The sequence below is a fragment of the Carassius auratus genome, unplaced genomic scaffold, assembly GCF_003368295.1.
Source record: "Carassius auratus strain Wakin unplaced genomic scaffold, ASM336829v1 scaf_tig00006771, whole genome shotgun sequence".
Classification (NCBI taxonomy): Eukaryota; Metazoa; Chordata; class Actinopteri; order Cypriniformes; family Cyprinidae; genus Carassius; species Carassius auratus.
In genome coordinates, this window is record NW_020523787.1 from 248 (window position 1) to 22716 (window position 22469).

The 22469-nt window shown below is 40.6% G+C and overlaps 1 protein-coding gene across 1 annotated transcript; it reads left to right on the plus strand.

The window, feature by feature from the left end:
• Positions 1-943: 943 nt before the first annotated feature.
• Positions 944-18434, plus strand: LOC113071276 (methylcytosine dioxygenase TET3-like). Its single transcript, XM_026244641.1, has 10 exons — positions 944-1332; positions 3468-6369; positions 8001-8091; positions 10870-10963; positions 11196-11404; positions 11512-11662; positions 12091-12180; positions 12420-12557; positions 12734-13082; positions 13213-18434. Exons 2-10 carry the CDS (start codon positions 3516-3518, stop codon positions 14919-14921), a joined length of 5685 nt encoding a protein of 1894 aa, XP_026100426.1. The 5' UTR covers positions 944-1332; positions 3468-3515; the 3' UTR covers positions 14922-18434.
• The last annotated feature ends 4035 nt before the right edge of the window (positions 18435-22469 follow it).

The window sequence follows — 22469 nt, forward strand, 5'->3', positions numbered from 1 at the left end:
GCAGCAAAATTCAGCATAAACGCATGTGCTGTTTGCTGTCTTCTCCCTCAAAACTTCATGCTTCCTATGTCTCTGCGGTTCCCGTTAACCTCGCTGTACCTTGTGGTTTTCTTTCTCTGACAGTCGCTGTGCTTTTCCTCCTCACATCCTGTGTTTCTTGGCTTCGAGACTCTTTTGCTGCTGCTTGACTTTATATCTGCGGTCTCTATAAGCGCAGCCATCTATATGCTTCGTATATGTTGCCATTTTTACATAAAAAAACATTTCTCTCACTCAGAAGCACTTGAGTATGTTTGTCTGAGAGCATCTCCTGCCAGCCATCATCTGTTTGAAATCAAACGTTAAGTGCACAGTAATAAACGTTTCGATCAAACTGTGAAGCGTCGAGGAAAGCAGGAGTAAATGTATCGATTTTCTTTCCTTTTTTTGTTGTTGTTGTGCAATTCCTAGTCATCACACAGCAAGCTGCCATTTAGTGTTTGAGTAGACGTTTGCATTTAACTGCTGCAGCCTCCATCTTAATGGAGCCTCTTATAATTCACAGCCCAGACCGAACAACAAAAAAACGACACATCTACGATAACAAAATGCTCATTTCGTTTTGCATGCTCATAAGCCATAGATCTGTTCAGCCCGGTCCTTTATTTAGCGCAGTAGCCAGCCAGTCTGCCACTTGTGCTCTCTCTCTCTCTCTCTACGCTTTGCAGTGGCTGTATTTCGTGCACGCTCCACCATTCCATCGTACGTGCCCAGTGTGGCTCAGATAATGGCCTCTTCTCACTCTGCACACACAGAAAAGAGAGGGGGGAGGAGGAAAATGAAGGGAGGGAGAAAACGAGTGAGGGGGAGGGAGTGAGCGGACGAACAAACGATAGAGAGAGAGAGAGAGAGAGGTGGGGGCTGTAAGGCAAAGCAGACGGCAAATGCCAAAAAGCAGAAAGAAAAAGGAGAATATAGAAAAAGGGAAGGGAGGAGCAGAGAGACATAATGAGAGAGAGAGAAAGAGAGAAACGATAGGAAGAGAATCAGAGCGAGTGTGTGTGCTTGGGGGAGGTGTGTATGACAGAGTGTGCGCGTGAGTGTGTGTGTGTGCGTGCATGAGTGTGCCGCACTGCTTGGCTGACTGAGAAGAGAGGGAGAGAGAGAAAGAAAGACCGAAAGAGAAAAGAAAGAAGCCTATAGTGGTTATCCACCGGCTGGCTTCTTTTTTTATTTTATTTTTGTATTTTTTTTTTATTTGGCACTGTCGCGAAAGCCGTATTCCATGCACTTTCTTGTCCACGTTTCCCACCTTTGTCTCTCCAGCAACGTTACTGGGACAGCTAGACCACTGTGAGTAGACATTGATCTGTTCGGTTCTCTCTCTATACGCTTGAGATTTTTAACCTCATCGTGAGCACAGGAGGTGTAGCGCTGCTTACCGTGTTCAGATGTCTAGTACTACGCTTTAAACCTCATCTGCAGTCTCTAGTGTTTTCTTTTTCTGCTTTGTGCTGTCCATCTTTGAGACTGTTGTTAATTACATGTAACACTGTACACGCAGTTTAAAGGGCACCTCATGCTTCTGAGTAAAACCGGTTTTACAGTCTCTTCTGGTTGGGCGTGTTAATGTTTTGGTAGTAGTTGTAGCTGTGACTAAGAAGAGAGGGAGAGTTTTGGCAGTACTAAAACTCCTGGCACGCCTCAGATTATTGCCTAAGCACGTGCTTTCTGCTGTCAGACAGGTGTGTGTTTGCAGGTGTAAGGCATATGTGTGTGTCACTTATCCAAAGAATCTGATACACATCTTGCACAGTGCATGTAATAAATAAACTGATGTTTGAAATACAAACTATCTAGTCCTTTTTTGCATGTTAAGTGCATTTTTGTGGTGGCACTATGACTATATTATGGAAGTTTTCTGCATGACTGTGTGCACGTGGGAGTTTATTGCATCACTGAAAAGAGGAAAAAGAGCCTGTTGTAATAATTGTGTGGTTTGGCTTTTTTTGAAGAGTTGGAGTGTGACCAGTGTTGGTAAGTGGGGTACTAACTCGCGCGCTCCACATCTGACACATATTTCTGAAACACACACACACACACACACACAGTCTACTCAGTGGCTGGCACACAGCCCCATGGGGGTCTGACAAGACACCATCACAGAAGTGTCTAGCCCCAAACTTGCCCATTAGTATAACCCATCAAAAGAACTGTCACAATGAAGGTACAATAAGAGGGATTTGGACATTTAGTTACAGAACTGTAAGGTGAACCTTCGGACATGTAATTCTTATTTCAACAGTCCAAATAATTTAATATTATTCAAAAAAGTTCAAGTACTGTAGATGCTTTTACAGAATTACTTCTCAAGTCAGCAGAATACACAGTTGCATGTTTTAGTTTTAAATGGGTGATTAATTTCATTTAGCTGGTGTGGTAAGACCACAAGGTCCTCTTTTCTAAGATATGCCTTCATCTTAGACAAAACACTCTGTATTTGTCATCTGTGCAGCAAACATGTTTTTTTTTTCATCCATTTCTTCACATATAAGGGCACATAAGGTATTATACACATCATTATCTTTGTCAATGATGATCACATCATCAATTGTGATAATGTGTTTCTTTTAGAGATAAATTATGACCTAAAAGTGCCAGGAAGAAGTTCTATGTAGTGTAGACATTGCCCTTTCACACTTATCTGGAATCAGTTCACAGTTTCCACAACATTCATTTAACCCTTTAAAGAAAAAAAGCACAATAGAGTGTTCAAAGATCAGCGGAGAGGATACATGAGAACCAAGAACCAGGAAGAGGTTCTCGATATGTTGATTTGGGCATTACCAGTTGTATTATAATTGTAAATATGGTTTGTATTTACATGAGACAGTTGAACATGATGCAGTCCTATTCTGCCTCCATTGTGGCCTTGAAAATGTACAGGTAGGCTCAGGTTGTTTAGTCAGAATATGCCTGGAGTTAGTGTATGTTCATAATTTGGGAATAAATTATGCTCAATGTCATAGTTTAAATTTGACAATAGACAACACTGTAGTAACTAGTGGCCATTTCATGTTATCTTTGTGGAATGTGTTTTCTTGAGAGCAGAGAGGGAGCAGGGAAATAACATGCAAAGTCCCAGGGATCTCCATGGAGCGAAGTATTATGTAGTCTTTTCTCAAATAAGGCAGCAACCTCACAGGGATGAGTCAGTCCAACACGTCAGGATGTGTTGTTAAGTTTAAAGAGGTCAATGGTAATGTCCCAATTCCGAAACCAAAAACTTTGATCTTTGTTTAAATCAGACTGCAATTGATATATTAAAACAGTGTTTTCCCTATATTTTTGTATGATGTAATAAATGCATCACAGTTACAAATGGTTTGCAAAGATAGTGTTTAATCGGATGCATGGACTCAAAACATATATGAACTGTTGGTTTGCTGAAACATTGTGAAGTAACTTATGTTTTTGCTCTTTCACAGACTGTTTCTGTGGTGGGTTCAGTGGATGGCCCCAGAGGAAGAGGCCAGATGGAAATTGGGTCCCATGACCGCCTGGATGAAGGCGTGTTAAACCAGGAGCTGTCTAATGGACTTAGCAAACATGCAGCAAATGAAGAAAATAGCTGTGATGAAGTCAGAAGTGTGGCCAGGGAGCAACACCAGCACAACTACCACGAGGGTGCTGGATGTATTTCCCAGACACCAGGCTGGGTTCCTGAGCATCCTGGGAAGTCAAATCCTGATTCTCAACAGGCTGCTTGGAGTGGCCAAAATACCAGTACACCAGTGAATGATGTGGATATGGAGGATGCTCGAACCCTGGTGGCTTTTTCTGCTTCTGTTGGCTCACTGCCACCTTTCACCAACCATCAACCTTGTCAGACACCTACAGCTCAACTGTATGAAAGGTTCAATCAGGAAATGTCTAATGGAGGTGAGAAGGCCAGAAAGAAAGGTGTGGATGGTGAGATGTACCCCCCTGAAGATCTAAACACTCTTCAGGCAGCACTGAGCAAGGCCCGTCATGGCCACAAGCCACCTAACTGCGATTGTGATGGCCCAGACTGCCCTGACTACCTGGAGTGGCTGGAGAAGCAAATCAAACTGGTGGTTAACTCCCAGGATAAAGGTTCCTGTAAGATTCCGGGTGCTCTTCCACAGCCACATACACAGAATCGTCATGCCCAATCCCAACCTCAGCAATGTGGAGGTAACCCCTCATGTGTGCAAGACACAAATCCACAACCCCATGTTAACCAGCCTTCTGCTCCTAGACCCTTTGGCCCACAAGCACCTATTCCCTGCTCCCCAACTGTTCTGTCCATAGCCAAGGAAAGAAATGTTAGCTTGCAAACAGCAATTGCAATTGAGGCTCTAACCCAGTTATCTGCCGCTGACCCACAAACTGTTGTTCCTCCAGGTGCATCTTCACCTGCAAATCACCATCAGCATCTGCCAACCTCCTACCCGCAGAGTATGCCACAAGGGGTCTCTTCATCACCTGGTCCTCTTTTGTCCTCCTCTGCTATGCCACAGTCCATACCTCTGGTACATTATCCTCAAAAGGAGCTGTCATGGGATCAGCAGAGACCTCAGTCTCGGGGTGAGGCCCCTGCACCAAACATTTTGTCTAGCCCATCTCACTATTCTTCGACATACCCATCCTCCAAGTCCCCATTTGCAACCAATCTCCGACCCCAGCAGTGGAACCAGGGGACAGGTGGAAGCTGCGAGAAAAGCTCCCCTCAGAACCCATGGATGATGGTGAACACAGATTCCCAGCCTCGTTTTGTTAACCCATCCCAAGATGGTAGAGACCCAGTGTCCGAGCTAAAGCAGCTCCTCGAAAGCACCGGCACAAAGTATACCAACTCAGCCTTCAAGTTCCCACTCCCTCAGCCCAGCATGCATGATGGTCGCAAGAGCAGCTTTACTGGGATGCCTCACATCAAGCAGGAGGTGGATGCAAAGGAGTACCTGGGCTCAGGGTGTGCAGTCGTGGGCCAAGAGGGGTTGGTAAATGGCCAGCTGCAGTTCCAGGGTCAGCAGTTTTCCCCTTCCATTAGTCACTCAACTCAGGCAGCACTACAGCAGCACCTTCATCATAAACGTAACCTCTTCTCTAATTCCCCTGCCTTCAGTCCATTAGCTCCCATGGCTTGTCAGAACCTTCGTAAGTGGTGGCCACAGACTATGCCAGAGAGTCCTGTAACCATCAAGCAGGAGCACAAAGAACCCAAAAAGAAAAAGAGCGCTCAGAGTTCTCCTCTTCTCAAGCAGTCAGTGGGTGGGCTTTTTGGTCCACTTGGCACACCTCTTCCAAAACCCAAACCGATTGTTATCAAGAAGCATAAACAGAAAGCTTCCCAACCATCTTTCCTCCCACAGAAGCAGATTATAGTATCGAAACCTCCCCTCATTTCCCCAGGATGTGCAACATTCTTATCTCAGCTTGCTCCATCTCAACTAGGCATGGAAGCTGGGCTTCCCCCCTCTCAGGTGGCTGAGAGCCACCCAGCTCCAGCTCAATCTCAGGAATCCATTTTGAATAGCAGTAGTGCACCTATCTCTGAAAATGCTCTTTCTTCTTTAACCCCTGTGTCAGTCCCAGCACCATCCACCCAGAAGGTGACAGCTTGCTCAGGCCCAGCTGGGTTAAATGATAGCATCCCAACAACCAGTATCACACCTCAAACCTCTACAACACAGCAGACTCCTTCTCTGGCTGGCCTCAGTAACCTAGATCCAAAATTCGAAGAACTTATTCGCCAGTTTGAGGAGGAGTTTGGGGACACCATTTTCTCAGCTTCTGCAGCAGAGACCCCAGAGAATGACCCTGCTCAGCCAGCGGTGACCGAGTCACAACCAAACTCAGGACAAACCAGACCCGAGTCACCATTCCCAAAGCAGCCAAATAACTGCCCTGCTTTTCCCACAAATGAGCCCATGGATGAATGTCAAAAGGACGTTGCTGAAAGACTGAACAGAAACATGCCATGGCCATCTGAGGAGGTTTGTACTATCAAACAGGAAAGTGAGGAATGTGAGGTAGACATGAAACCATCTGGGCAGCCCCTGTCTGTAGCTCAGGATGCATTTCTGGAGCAACAGCACCCCTTCATCACACCTTTCTCCCCTCCGGCTAAACGTATAAAGATTGAGTCATCTGGTGGGGTGACGGTGGTCTCCACAACTGCATGTTTGTCTGCAGACAGAGAAAGGGCAGACTTGAATACTCCCACCAAGGATATCTTTCCCTCCTCCCCTTCACTTAATGGTTTTCTTGAGTCTCCATTGCGCTACTTGGACACTCCCACCAAGAACCTGCTGGAAACACCTGGGAAAGATAACCAACCTGAGTTTCCCACCTGTGACTGCGTAGGTAAGTGAGAGAATTCGATCCAGCAAAATATACTGAAGGGCAGGTTCACTCACATTCTCAAACAGAATATAGAAGTACAAAAAAATGACAACATTTAAAATTTTGCGGCAGTGTAGTACAGTGGCTCCAAACCATGATCCTGGAGGCCCCCCAACACGGCATGTTTTCCATGTCTCCTTAATCAAACATACCTGATTCAGTTCATCAGCTCATTAGTAGAGCCTCCAAGACCTGAAATGGGCGTGTCAGACATGCCAGAAACGTGGTTGGGAACCACTGGTATAGTACATCACACCACCCCACATCCACTCACATTCTACTAATCATGAGAACATGAGATCCACTTAGCTAACTCACCTAGCATTTTTCAATGCAATTTTATTTTTTTTTGCAATTTGCAAGTGCAATTCACAGGGAAGGTGGGATTATATAGACTAAATTGACCATCAGAGTTCCATTCAGGAAGCCCCAAGTGTTTCTCTTTCAACATATAGTTTCTGCATCAACACATATCTCAGGGTATTGTTGGGCCATGTTGGAGAATGCACGCTCTATCAGGGGCCCATGCATTGCATTGCAGTCTGTTCTCTGTGCCTCTTGCAGAGGAACAATGGATTTGAAGAAAGGAGCCCATTGTAATTCTTTGGGCCAGTGCAGTGCACCGCCTTCAGTCTATGTTCAGACTGTCAGTACAGTGAGTACAGCTAGTTTCTGCAAAGGAGGCATTCACAATGAAGAGAGTCTGCTCATATATCATATGATATACTGTGGCCTGATATCAAAGAAGGGAGGGAATAGGGAGGACAGGGTGAGAAGAAATGGACTGCAACCTCTCATCTTGGGCCTCGGATTTCTTATTGTGTCACTTCAGAGGTTTTGGTTAAGTGTGTGAAATTCGCATTATACATCTGATATATAAAAATCAATATTCTTCTGCATTAAGTAAGTGTGCATTTAAGGATAGTTAAATTTTGACCTAGGCAACACTTGTTGAAGCCTGACTGTTGCTAAGAGCAAAGGACAATAGAAGCAAGGTTTCCATAGTGAATCCTTATAGCACTCTGTCAACACCACAGGGAACACCCAGTGCAATCTGATACTTAACACACTCAAACCTGCAGCTAATGTAGTACCTTCAGTAGTCTTTATATAGATTCTGCCATGTTAGAATATTTTTAGAATACTTTCTCTTTTTACCTGTCATACTTTATGCTTCTCTATGTAAAGCAATCCTTTTTTCCCATGCTGTTAGCTATTCTTACATCTATCGTTGGTGTTTTACCCTGCTGAGTAAGCAGGTAGTAAGCAGCCACTAGACGTTTTTCTCCTCACAAACACTTTTTTTGTTAGACTTTTATATAGGACGTTCCCACAAATAATTTCCTGACTTTAGTCACGCCTTTATCCCTTTATACACCCTGAGTGGAATGTGACCTTAGATTGCCTCTTTCCAAGACAAGCTCTCGGTCCCATTCTCTCTCTTGCTCACCCACACATGACTGACTCATACTATCATTCTAATGGCATTACACATTAGCGGTCTAAACTGTTAATATCATTTGGATTATTAGCCTTTATTGTACAAGAGCATGTCCATGCTTTAACCTGCTTTCCCTCTCTCTCTCCCTTAGATCAAGTCCTAGAAAAGGATGAAGGTCCATATTACAATCATTTGGGATCTGGGCGAGACATGGCTTCAGTCAGACAACTGATGGAAGAGAGGTGAGAGACAACCATCAGATGTCTGAATTTTTATTGTTTCGGGTATTATTCCATAATGTCACCTTCACAGCTCTTGATGTAGTCAAACACAGCCTACAGGGCCATGTGGGATCCTACTTTTAAAATCAAGATTTGATAACACTTTATTTTTTACAGTCCCTTTTGACCATTCTGTTGACAATGGTCTCATTAGATCTGTAACTTTTCCGGGTTCAAATCCCGGACGAGCCCCCAAAATCTGTTACAGGTCCCTGGCAGGCGGGAAGACAGTAAGCGGTAATCAACTTGACATTAAATGAGAGAGAGAGACAAGACTACTCTTAACCCCATCACTCTACTAATAGTCTACTTACATTCTAATAAGAGTTACTAGAAATAGGCGCAATGTTACTTATAGTCAACTGAATGTGTTAAAGGGACCATCAGAATAAAGTGAAACCCAAGATTTAATTAAGCCAGGCAGGAAAATCACAAAAACTAAATGGAAAAACCGAAGTGTGTTCCTATTGGATTCTTTCCTGATCTACCTATTAGAACGGTATAATTAGCTGGAGAAACTATTTTGAAAGTTGCACTCAAAGGTCAGCTTGCTTTTTCTGTAGCAGTCGCATTTCTGTTTTGTCTTTTTTTTTTTTTTTTTTTTTTTTTTAGTAACGTGTTACCAAAAAAGTAACTGGAAGAAGAATATTCTTATCAATCAGACAAACTCAAGTGAAAATCCATTTATAGATGCGACTATATTTTCTATGTTTGAAACAGTTTTAAACTTCAAAAGTCACAGAGGACTACTACTACCCCCACGCAATTTGCTTTAAGAGTTCCCTAGTGACCCTGTCATTGTTCTACAGTTGTTTGGAAGCTCTGGCAGTTGGATCCTGGCAACAGATTCTTAACCAGCTGAGGATAAGCATCTCTCTTTCCTGCCATTTGCTCTCCCTTCACCCCCTCCTCCCACCTTCCTTCTCTATGATCTTGTCCCCAGGGAATTCCTGACCCAGAATCCAACAGGAGTAACAGGAAATATGGGCATCAGCAGATCCACACAGGGGAGAGACAGGGAGACGATCAATAACAGGGCAAGAGATAAAAAATGTAGAGTATATTAAAGAAGGAGGTGAAGTGACGAAAAGGGTTAAAAATTTAAGCAACAACCGGTTGAGTATCCTGTAGTTTATTTATTTTTGTTTTGTTCTTTCGAATACACGAGTGCTGTCATGCAGGGTGTATTTGTGACTATGGACCACAAAAGCGTACATTTTTCAATAAATAATTTTTCCATTGAAGTATGGTTTGTTAGGAGGAGAATATTTGGCCAAAATACAACTATTTGAAAAACTGGAATATGAGGGTGCAAAAAAAAATCTAAAATTGAGAAAAGTTGTCCAAATGAAGTATTTAGCGATGCATATTACTAATAAAAAATTATGTTTGATATATTCATGGTTACAAAAAAATATTTACTTAATATCCTAATGATTTTTATCCTAAAAGAAAAATCGATAAATTTGACCCATACAATGTTTTGTTAGCTATTGCTACAAATATACTTGTGATACTGATGACTGCTTCTGTGCTGCAGGGACACATTTGTTAAAAACATAATTGCTGTTACTCAAGTTAATTTACCGTATATGAAAATACTTAAAACTTTATTTACTAATATTTTAATGGTCCTGTAGAGGAATATGAAAAGCTCCACATGGTGTTGACCCCCTGTCCCCTTTGTTGACCCATTTGGACCGAGCATCTCCACCTTTGCTGACCTCTGGTACACTTGTCCACTCTCGTTGCTTTATTTGAGAGCTGATTGAGGACATAGTAGCTGTATTTCTAAAGCCGAGTCATCTCCTCTGAGATAAGGGGGAGCTGGTGGGTAGAGGAAGAACCTTCCCTTTGTTTGTCCGTCAGACAGTGACTATAGCCTCCTTAAGCCTAAGCCTGACCCTTTTGTGACCTTTGACCTCATAGCCCACCCCCGTGGATCTTTGAAGCTTCTCTTTCTAGACTGTGTAGTTACAACTGAACAGTATTTATATTTAGCACATACTGCTGTCATGCTCGTGCACTGTTTCAAATACTTTATTGAGGTAACTTTCAGAATCATTCGTCACATCTTTTATTATTAAATTTTGCATAGCTATATGACATGAAAACACTGGCATATAACAATGCTTTCAAAAAACATTTAATCCTAAAAAATAAAGCAAATATCAAACTATTATTAAAGAATGTGTCCTATTCTGTGTCCTAAACATTGAGGTCTCATATTTTAGAGCAGTCAATGCAATTTGGGAAAGAAATCAATCAAATCTGTGTATGTTTGGAAATATTCGGATTTAATTCCTTTGTTATCGTTAACATTTTCATAACCGACTGTAAATAATACTTTTTTTTTCTCTCAGCAGCTGCAACAGATTTCAGTTGCATTATTTTAATTAAAGAAAATGTATTTAATAAAATTACATAATTCCGCTAACTAGTTACTCCCCAACTTGTGTGTAAACTTTAGAACTGAGTATCACAAAATGTATAACATGCACGTGGAACTGTTCAATAAATACATTGATGTATCACAGTATCATAATTCCATCATTACTAAAAAGTTAACCAGACTCAAACTGCTTAAATCCTTTGTTTTGATATCTACATGCATGCAACCGAGTCTTAAGTGGGTGTATAAAGTGACTTAAATGTGTCTTGGTTAAGATTGAGGAGGGCTGTTGTTTTCAGACTGTGATTGGAGTTTGTCACTCAGCATCTGTGAACTCTTTATGGCAGGTATGGGGAGAAGGGCGAAGCCATTCGTATTGAGAGGGTGGTTTACACCGGGAAAGAAGGAAAGAGCTCTCAGGGATGTCCCATTGCTAAGTGGGTAAGTGTGCAAAATATTTCTAAAAGCATTGGGTTGGATTGAGCCAAGTGGGCATGTTTCTTAACACACAGAGTGCACTGTATTTAATTTGCAACACCACAGCAGTCAAAGAGTTCCCTTTGACTGATTACTGATTACTTAACATTGTGAGTTCTGCTTTGCTGCTATACACACCTACAGCTCAATATCTGTTATATGCCTGTATAAATACTGACTATCTGTCTCTCTGTAGGTGATTCGTCGCAGCAGTGACAAGGAGAAATTGTTATGCGTCGTAAAGCAACGGCCTGGGCACCACTGTGCCAATACTGTTATTGTTGTTGTCATCTTGGCCTGGGAAGGTGTGCCCCGTGCTCTGGGAGATAAACTCTACAAAGAAATAACAGAAACCCTCATCAAATACGGCAACCCCACCAGCCGTCGCTGTGGACTCAATGATGAGTGAGTTTCCAACACTTTTGACTGATATGTTTAAACACAGATGATATGTTGATGACTGTAATGTTGGACAAAAATCAAATTAAATTCATGGTGGATGCCTTTTGCAGTCGAACCTGTGCATGCCAAGGGAAGGACTCGGAAACCTGTGGAGCTTCCTTCTCTTTTGGCTGCTCCTGGAGCATGTACTTCAATGGGTGCAAGTATGCTCGAAGCAAAACCCCTCGCAAATTCAGACTGCATGGAGAGCACCCCGAAGAGGTTAGTTTTACATAAAAACGTGTGGTTCTTTTTACAAGCCTAATAAAAATATCTAAGGTAATTTTACATCACCCTTATTTTGCTGTATTATAATTGTATTAAATTATATATAATATAAGTTTAGATGCATTCAAATATGAATGGAATAATTTTACAACTGCATTTCTCTTTAAATATAATTACACTGTGTGTGTGTTACACCAAATTTACAAATAAAAGCATTTGAAGCTGTTGATTTTGAACTGGCAGATGAACTTGCACCTTGTTTATTAAATAACTTATGGTCACGTGTTACTTTTATAAGACTTTACGCTGTGAAATGAACTGGACGACATTGAGTTATTCCCAAACTCTGTAAACAATAGCCTTTTACCGTTCACAATGGTTTTAAGTAAACACATTTGCAATAATTTATTTTTTCCGTACAGGAGGACAATCTCAGGGATAACTTCCAAAACTTGGCCACACATGTGGCCCCTGTGTATAAGAGACTGGCTCCCCAGGCCTACAGTAACCAGGTTTGTTTTATTCGAAATTTCACGCTATGCTGAATGGTGCACTGTTTATGCCATTCATTAACATTAAACCAAACCAAGTTTCTGCTAATTATGGACATTGTAGCTTTGGTGGGATTTCAGGTGATCAAGAAGTTTTTCTTTATTTGTATACCAGTGAATTATGCTGTCAGGAAGGGTTACAGAAACTGAATTAATAACTTGTTTATTTTAAATAATTATTGCATTTTTCTGTTATTTAGTGTGTAAATGAGAAGATTGCTTCAGATTGTCGGTTGGGTTTGAAGGAAGGACGGCCGTTTTCAGGAGTCACTGCATGCATGGATTTCTGTGCCCATGCTCACAAAGACCAGCATAACCTCCACAATGGCTGCACAGTGGTATGTTATGTATCATTTATGATCATGTGCCGTTAAACCCCATCCTGTACATAGAAAAGAAAAGGCTTCACTTGTCAAATTTAGACATGTGTTTGTGTACCATAGGCAGTAGGATATTTACCTTATATATGGGCCTTATTAGCTGGCCTTACACTGCCTAATTTCATTACTTCCAGGTGTGCACTCTTACGAAAGAGGACAATCGCAGAGTGGGCACACTCCCAGAAGACGAGCAGCTGCATGTGCTTCCGCTATACAAGATCTCTTCAACCGATGAATTCGGAAGTGAGGAGAACCAGCGTCTCAAAATGCAGACAGGAGCCATTCAGGTGCTCAATAACTTCCGCCGACAGGTTAGAAAACTTCCAGAACCTGCTAAATCCTGCCGACAGCGTCGGTTGGAGGCCAAAAAGGCTGCGTCGGAGAAGAAAAACAGGAAATTGCAACTTGCAGAAACCCCAGAGAAGACTGTCAAGATGGAGATGCACCACATGGAGTCACCCCATCCTCAGCAAGGCAATAAAGGTCAGTTGTGAGATATCAGTTTATCTCTATATGCATAAACCAGCTCATGTAAAATTTGAAAAAGGTAGTTAAATTAATGACTGTTTAAAGTAAAGTACTACTATCTTTTTCTTCTTTGTCTGTTATCTAGCTATTCCAAAACAAGAGGTGAAACCAACCATTAAAAAAGAGCCTGTCGACCGCTTCCAGCCCTTCAATGGAGCCGTACGTGGCTACCCAGCACTAGGAAACGGCAAGACACCCTCTGATCCCCGCAGCATGAACAGTTCATTCTCATTCCCTGGTAACTATGCAAGAGGTCACATCCCAACCAATGGCCAACCTCCTGCGCAGAGCCCCATCAATGGCTTTCACCCCAACCTCCAAGAAATACGCTATGGTTATTACAACTACCCTCCCAGTGCACTTTTTCCTCCTGAGCTCTTGGGATATAATAATGGATCATGGCCCAAAGCTGGAGAAGCCTCTGCTGTACCATTTGACCAGAAGCCAGATGTTCAGAGTCTCCAAGCCAAGCTGGCACAGGCCTATACCAGCCGCCCACAGCAACAAATGGCTGATGCATCCATTCAAGGGTACCCACACCCTTCAGAGTTTTCCCAGTCTCCTGTTCCACCCAGTCGTACTCCATCCCTGGAGCAGACACACCGCTCTACGCCCATCATCAAGCAGGAGCCCATGGATGTGCCACTGTATGATGGCAGATTGGATGGCCAAGCTCAAAGCTGCCCCTCCACTCCCAGTACCACGCCAAAACCCGAAGGCTGGCCTGGGCACAAACCAAACGGTAGCATTATCCCTAAAGGCTGGGATGGAAATATCAGACCAGGTCCGACCAATTCGCCTTTCACTCCGGACAAGCAGAGGCTCCACCAGCAACATGAACACCCTCAGTATCTACAGCAGCAACAATGGAATTCCTATTCCTGCCCTAACACTCCAATGTCATCCCCTTCCCCTTCTCCGTCCCCATCCCTGAAAGCAGGTCCATCACCTGCACCTTCTCCACACCTGTCCACCCCAAGACAGTGGGGTAGCCCTTCCCCTAGTCCCCAGCCTAAAGCGTGGGGTCCTTATGGACCCATGTGTTATGGCACTGGTGGCACAAGGCAAGGCAGCCCTGCTGGTGCTTTCCCCGATAAAATGCTCTCCCAAGCAGGTGAGAATTGTGGCTCTGCACCTTTGGGACTCCAGGAGAAAGCCTGGAAATCTGGTGGTGGATTGGCAGCAGGGAACACACCATCTCCAGCTCCTGAGGGACGCTTGTTTCCCGATGCGCTGCAAAAGTCAGATAATCAGGCGTGTTGGGACAGTGAGGCAGAGACCCAGAGCGAACGTGACCCCAAGGAGGAAGAGGAGTGGTCAGACAGCGAACACAACTTCTTGGACCCCAACATTGGCGGAGTAGCAGTTGCCCCCACTCACGGCTCAATCCTGATCGAATGCGCCCGGCGGGAGCTTCATGCCACCACGCCACTCAAAAAGCCTGACCGCTCACACCCGAGCCGCATATCCCTGGTCTTCTACCAGCACAAGAACCTGAACCAGCCGTGCCACGGTCTGGCTTTGTGGGAGTCCAAAATGAAACTCCTAGCCGAGCGAGCGCAACAGCGGCAACAAGAAGCAGCTCTTTTGGGTCTCTCACAGGAAGACATTAAGGCCTACGGGAAAAAACGCAAGTGGGCGGCTGGATCGGCGAGCCCGTCCACTGGACAAGCCAAGGACAAACGAGAGGGTGTAGTGACACGGATGGCGCCCACACAGCATACCACCACCATGGTCACAGTTTCACCCTACCCATCCACACACCTCACTGGTCCTTACAGTCGATTCGTGTGAACTCTTGTAGACTGTCGCCCCCTGGAGCCAGAGATGGGAATAGAAATGATAAGCTGGCTCCTTTACCATTTGCTTCCCCTCTTCTAGCTCCAACAGCTCTCTCAGGCCACCAGGGAGGGAGAATAGAAGACGGGGCACTTTTTTCACTTTTTTTTTCTTTTACCTCAAATTTTGACAGCAGTTTGGGAACACCCCAAACGGACATGCTGTCAATGGTGCTCTTGCTCTCTCCAACGTGGGAGGGATTTCCATAGCTACCCCTCCTTAAGTGAATTTGATTATTCTAATTATTATTGCTCTATTATCAATATTATTACAATTGCTATTGTTACTGTCAACGTTGATATTACAGGTATTGTTATTATATTATGAAGATTAATATTTTTTATTTGAATGTTATTGTTTTTTCATCATTGTTGTTAATATTATGATTTTTTTCTGCCCTCTCTTGACTAAGAAGACCTCCTTTCTTCATTCTCGCTTGTTCATTGTGAACATGAGAAGAAGCTAATCAGCATTTTTGTTGCGCTTTTTGCCTCTCCCACCCCCACCAACCTCTCTTTACTGATGAAGCGCCTTCACATCATTGCAAGTCACATTTCTCTGGCTGCATTAAGGCATCTTTGCGCTAGTCACTGAACATGTGACCAAGAAAGAGAGGACCAGACACCAACTTGGGCCTTTCTGTTTGGTGCCACTCTGATGAAATCTGTAAAGTTTCTCATCCCTTCAAATGGTGCTTATTTTCGGTCTCAAGTGTCTCTAACTTTGCCCTCACAATACAGAGGCAGGTGCAGGACCTAGGTGTTTTTTAGCAGCAGATGTCAGTCTTGGTTCAGCCTTCCATTGTGTCACCTGATTGGTGCTGATTCATTTGCCTGCAGTTTCATTGGCCATTATTCACTGCCCATTTTACATGTTCAGACTAAGGTGCTGATAGTGCTAGCAAAAATCCACCTTAATCGAACCGCCCTAAAGAGCTGCAGATAACCCACCGTGGGTCTTAAGCATATGATTTCCACAATCCAGACTTGGCTCAAACAGGGAATTCCAAAAGTTTTATTGGCTTGAAAATTCAGCTTGATTCACCTAGATGTGTTCAGATTGACTGTAGAGTGTAGAGTTGAGACTTGGAACTGCAGTAGGTTAGAAAAACTGCCATTACAGATGAGTATCTATAGATTTGTAACATCAGCGTATCTGGTTGGTTTTAGACACGCACCACCGGCTCTGTTTAAACTGAACACGTCTTCCATTTCCTGATTTATCTGTTGTTACCCATTTGTGATGATGAGTCAGATATTTTATGACCCTGCTGGTTACACCCGGTTACACCCACCAGCCTAACGGACAGAGCACATTTCTTGGAGTTGGTGCTACTATGAGCCTTTATGCTCCTGTAAAGTTGCCCTCTCGTTACAAGCAGCCCTCCTCTCTCTTTTTGCCCAGAGACATCACCTATACCTGGAATTCATGGTGCTGAATGGAAATGCATATGGTTTTGGCTCAGTAGTTTGTGCGGATGCATGCATAACTACATAATGCACGTGTGTGTGTGTGTGTGTGTGTGTGTGTTTGTGTGTGTGTGTATGGATTCCTAAACTGGTTAGAATGTATGTGAATGCCTGTCTGTGAGCTACATACAGAGAGCAATGCAGGGCTGCTGCTGGTTTACACAGGGCTGTAAGATGCTTGACACTCACAGAGAAGATCCTGGTGCTCATTAAGTTGTCCTAAAGCTCTTTACCTCATGTTGTACAGACACTGGTCCCAGTCACAACATGCTACAGACACACGGGCGCTACAGACTGCAGGCTTGCTGCCTACATCCACATTCATACCTACTTTTTTATTCTTATTTATTATATAATGATGATTATTGTTATTGTGATTTGCTGTCATTTTTTTTTATGATGATTTTTTTATTTTTTTTGGTTTGTTTGTTCATTTTAGAGAAATTGTAAATATCGAAGAGAGGATTTTATAAAAGCACTTTTAATCTTGATTTTAATGAGGAAAAAAAAATAAGAACGGATTATTGACAACTTGAAACCTAGTTTGTGTTTTAATGGAATTTTATTGGGAGAGATAGAAATGTAAATAGGTAAATATTTAGGTAAGATTATTTAACTGGTGAGGGATGATGGCCTAATCATGAATGATTCCTGAATTTTTAGTCTTCAGTTGTCTGTATGTCAAGCCGTCAACAACAGACCACGAAGCAGGATGTTTTGTCGGTCTACTCAAGATACTGCTGTCCTTCTTTTCATGAGTACTGTACTTACACCAATACCTCTGTACTACCATCATCACCGGCTTCCTTCCCCTGCATCTGATCCACGTCTAGAAACCAGAAACTAATGGAGAACAAAGAAACTAATGTGAACTTGTTGAATAATGCGGTTCGCAAGCATTCAGGACTTGCTTTTTTCTGTTTTGTAATGAAAGGGAGTGAAAGTACATCACTTTTACATAAAAAAAAAAAATTGGCCATAGAACTGAAAAGCTTATCTTGTGACCGCTTTCAGTTGAAAACTCTCGGTAGATCATGTTATGCTCATTACTTTTGTTTCTTTGATTAAATATTGAGTGGGGCGAGTCTTCCAGAGCTCTGAGTCTGCACTGACATTATATTATCCTGATTGTCACTTGTTCTTGGAGATGTGAGAGATACCCCTATGTTTAAAAAGCTGAGTTTCAAGACCGTTCTTGAAGCCCGGTGCGGTTATATTCACCCTAAATGGCTTTTGAACCATGGTGCTACCCCATAGAGTTCACTGTGGAAAGACTCTTGGCAAACAGTTCTTTGGGCTCTTAAATTGATACGTGTTTTGAGAAGAAACCTTTATGGTGCTGATCATTTTTAAACCTTTTTATGTAGTTATTTCTGAAATGACATTTCGCGATTTTAAAAAAGAAAATTAAAAAAGCACTCCATTTGATCCAGTTTCCATTTTTAGGTACTTGAAGAGCATGATGGCAGGCAGAGGAATAGGTACTCTCGTGCTTTTGATGTGAATAGACTGTTAATTCAATATTCTGGTGCTACTGTACCTGAACTGCCCAGAGAAACCTTTTTACCCGTTTTTGTCATATTATTGGATATTCTTCTTCTTCTTTCTTTACTCACATCTACCTTTTGGCCACGGTGTCACACACACACACACACACACACACACACACTACTCTGCCCCTCTATCAGCACTCACTGTTAAAGAGTATCAATCATGCCCAGTTTTAAACATCAAAAGGACACAATGTCTAAAGAAGAAAAAAAAAGGAAAAAAGAAAGAAAAAACTGGCAGCTACATTCCTTTATGAGTAAAAGATTGTTCTTGGTTCTATTTTTCATGTTGAGTATGCAGTATGTAAAAAGTGTTCTCTTTTGTTTGGTCTCTCTCCTTGTAGCTGTATGGTGTATTATGTGAATACATAGTGTATGTGGGAAAAGCCACAATACTGTTTTATGTTCGAAACTAAGAAAAAGAAATAAAAATAACAAATATCAAGGAAGTTTGTGGAAGCGTTTACTCATTTACTTTCTGCCAGATTACCAATCCTGACTTCATTCTCTTCATCACAGAAGACTACAGATTTGTTTTGTATGACACATTAATTGTAAGACTAACATTAAAACCAGTCAGTTTTAACATGAATTAAAGCCTATCCAGGACTGCCTTGTTTAATTAAATAAATATATTTTTTTTATTAGAAATAGCAACGAGTTGTATTTTGCTACAAGCCCACACGATGGCAACAGATATCTGTGTACACAGCCCAGAATTGTGGATCATTTTATCAAGTTGTCTCGGTTCAAATTATTATATGATCTCTTTCCTGGAATAAAAACTACATATAGATTATTAAAGCTGTATAAAATGATTAGCTCTAACAATTTTCACTCTCATTAAAATGCCTGATTTATTATTGATATTCCTACAAACAAAAACAAAAAGTATTTTAAAACTAGTGTGAGAATTTCCCACAGCCTCATAGTTATATATTTTTTAAACAAGTCTGACTATACCATGGTCTGTATTAAGACTGTAGTATTCGAGTATTCTACCAAATATTCCATCGATTAATCGAGTAATCAGATAAAATGTGTTTTTCCTTATTTAAAGTGCAAGAGAAAATAAGACTCCTGGGTCTCTTAAAATGAACAACTAAGTTTCCTTTTTTAGAAAAAAAACTATTTTTATTTTTTAAATGCATAGAATGCAATGCATACATCAAAAATAAACATTTAATTATTACCCATTGTTTCTCTGTCTGTACTTGTACTGTGAACAATGACAAGAAAGTTGACGGATGAATTAAGTGCATTTAAGTGCCATTCAGTTGGGGTTTTAATTAAATAATTTTCTGAGATGCACATTAAACATTAAAAACATTAATTGAAAGTATCTTTTAATTATTGAAAATTAACTTAACTTTTTGGTAAACAAAGGGGATTTACTATTTTAAAAAAACATGGAAGAAATGTTGTGTGATTAAACCTTAAAAAAAATAATGTTTTATTTATTTATTTTTTGGTAGTAGGCTATTTACATTCTGCTGAACTTATATATATATAATGTGATTGCTGCTGTTGGAATAATAAATGTAATTTACTCACTGGCAGATTATGAATTGAGAATCCCTAGATATTGAAGTGAGAGAAACTGAAGGTCAATTGAGTTTATGTCCAGGGACCTTGCAGAGTTTGCTGAAAACACTCGATATCTTTTCAGACCAAACTGAACATGCTGTTGACTTCAGGAGAACCTTTGATCTAATCCTCAGACCATATGTGTATATAAATGATCATCTTCATTCACTGTGTAAATGCATGACCTCAGATACTTTACATGGTTTTCATTTGCTAGCTTAATTAGTCTTGACTTGAACTAGACAGCATGCTTTCATATCATCTGCACAGCAGTGTAAATTTCCAGTTTCCATTTCTGAGATCCATGTTTCATGCAGCAGTGAGAACAGTGTGTGGGAAATTTCTATGAATTAGAAGTATTTGTGCTTTGAAGTACAGAAATAGCAAGGCAGGGGTTAAATGTGTATACTGTACTCTCACATGATCCTTTAGAAATCATTCTGATATGCTGATTTATTATCAGTGCTGGAAACTGGATTCAGGATCTATGACGAATACATTTTTTTAAAATATAAATGTCAGTAAATGTTTCTTTTTTGAAAGAAATAAAACTTTTTATTCAGCAAGGATGTGTTACATTAATAAGAAGTGATAGCAAAGATTAATACTGTTAATATTTTGAATAAATGCTGTTCTTTTTAACTTTTTATTCATCAAAGAATCCTGAAAAAAAGTATCACAGTTTCCCAAAAAATACTTGGCAGCACAAGAGTTGAAAATTATAATAATGAATCATCATATTAGAATTATTTCTGAAGATCATGTGACTCTTTATAATGGAGTAATGATGATGGATATTCAGCTTTGCATTACAGAAATAAATTATGGATTTAAAGGATATTAAAATGAAAACCATTATTTTATATTGTAATAACATTTTACAATATTACTGTTTTTGTCCTGTATTTTTGATCAAATAAATGCAGCCTTGATGAGCAGAAGAGACCTCTTTAAAAACATTACAAGTCTCACTGATGTCAAACTTTTGAGCGGTAGTGTGTACACACACACACACATTTTTATACATACATACAAAAGGCTTGGTTTAAGATACATATAAAAGAAGCTAAAAATATATATTAAATTGCAATAATTATTTTTATTCATTATAAGAGCTATACCAACGTGTTGTGAAAAGGTTCTAACAATTAATTTTCAGGAACCACCAATTTAAAACTCTAGAGGACTGAAATATTACAGAATCCCAGTAATGACCCACACAGAATCTATCCATCCATCCATCTATATATATATATATATGCAGCATGCACAAGATAGCTCTATGTACAGTAACTTTACTCAGCTGTGTGTGCTTTTATCTTTTATCTGTAGTCCAGCACTCTCGCTTAGAAACCCTGTCTCTTTCTGACGACAATTATCGTTTGTTTACACTGTAAAATTACTGACGAGAGCGAGTGCCTTCCTAAAACCCAGAATAATGACCAGCACCAGGAATAAAAGCCCAAGGGAAATTGGGCTAGTTGTCAGTTTTTACCACACTTTCTGAATAGCAGACCAGATTCAGCTTCTTCAGGTTGAGGATTTAGCATGGAACTACTAATCTGAAATGTTGAAATGGCTTTTAATTGGATGTGGATAATGTTGATGCTCTGAAAGGCTTCTCAGGGCATTCAGTGTGTGCTGTTGCTGTGTATCCATTTCAGATAGATGAGTGAAATCACACCTGAACAAATAGTTCTGAATCAGTGTCTATAGGGAGGTTTTCAATAGAGCTTGTGTTCTGTATCAGAGATGTCAGATGTGTACTGAGGCTTATGAGTTTTTCTTTCTGCCGTTACCAGTGACACTTACCATAATTACTGAACTGAAATAAATCAACACTTAAAATGACTTTAGCTAAATAATCTAAAATTAGCAAAAACATGTTTTCTAAAAATATCTGAAAACTATTTTTTTTTATCAATTACTTCCCAGGTGAAAAAAAACTGTTTCCATAATGTACTTAAAGAGCTTTATTTTCACGCATGCACTCATTTTATTCTTAATACACTAAAAATGAAGATAATAAGATCATCTAAGTGTACTCTTAAGTGCTATTTTGGGACACCATGAATATTAACTAAAATGTGCTTTTAACATACTTTCCAAAAAAATAAAAATAAAAAAGTATTTAGTTTCCACTTGTAACTCAAAAAATAAGGCAAGCTTTCACACTCAACTCAAGTTAACGCAACTAGCAACCGACAACTAACTTTACTTCATCTAATGAATAAAAGTCAGTCTGTTGAGCTTTAAAAGATCTGTCTGATAAACCAAAAATGTATTTAGCATTTAGCAATGATAAACCGATAATGATAAACAAACTCTTTTCAGGTTTATGTTTATGTTCAAATCTTACTTCATAATAGACACATGTGGGCAGTTTTGCCTCATTGAAATAAAGACAAATATTTCTGCTGATGGATAAAATTATTAAATCCAACAGTTTCAGTGCGATGAAGAAACTAACTAAATATTTTCAAGATGCAATGCATGCTGGGAACTTGTGCTCGGTGTAAAATCACTGTTCAGAAGACTCAATGTGAAAAGTTAAAAAGTTAAACAATGATGACATTATAAAAAGATAAAAATGATTCATGCATGACACATTTTCTTAATTACTGTTGGTATCTTAAATTCACAAGTTTATGGTGGCTATATATTGCAAGCAAGAAAATTGATTTCTGGGTCAAATTCAGCTGTATGAAGAGGCAATGCAGAGAAGATGCAGATTTTTACAATGAACTGGTCATAAACATGTCATTATGATTATTTCTGTGGGCTTTGCAAATGCTTTCATAGACTTATATCTGTATGAGGATCCTCACAGTTGATAAAGAGCATGAAATCATCATTATTGTGCTGTAAGTGACTCATGCTCTATATTCCTGATTCAA

Bases quoted from the DNA above. Each gene is read 5' to 3' on its own strand.
- LOC113071276 (XM_026244641.1), top strand. From the start codon at position 3,516: ATGGAAATTGGGTCCCATGACCGCCTGGATGAAGGCGTGTTAAACCAG. The intron at 11,405-11,511 runs GTGAGTTTCCAA...TGCCTTTTGCAG, and splicing joins CGCTGTGGACTCAATGATGA to TCGAACCTGTGCATGCCAAG. The intron at 12,181-12,419 runs GTTTGTTTTATT...TCTGTTATTTAG, and splicing joins CCCAGGCCTACAGTAACCAG to TGTGTAAATGAGAAGATTGC.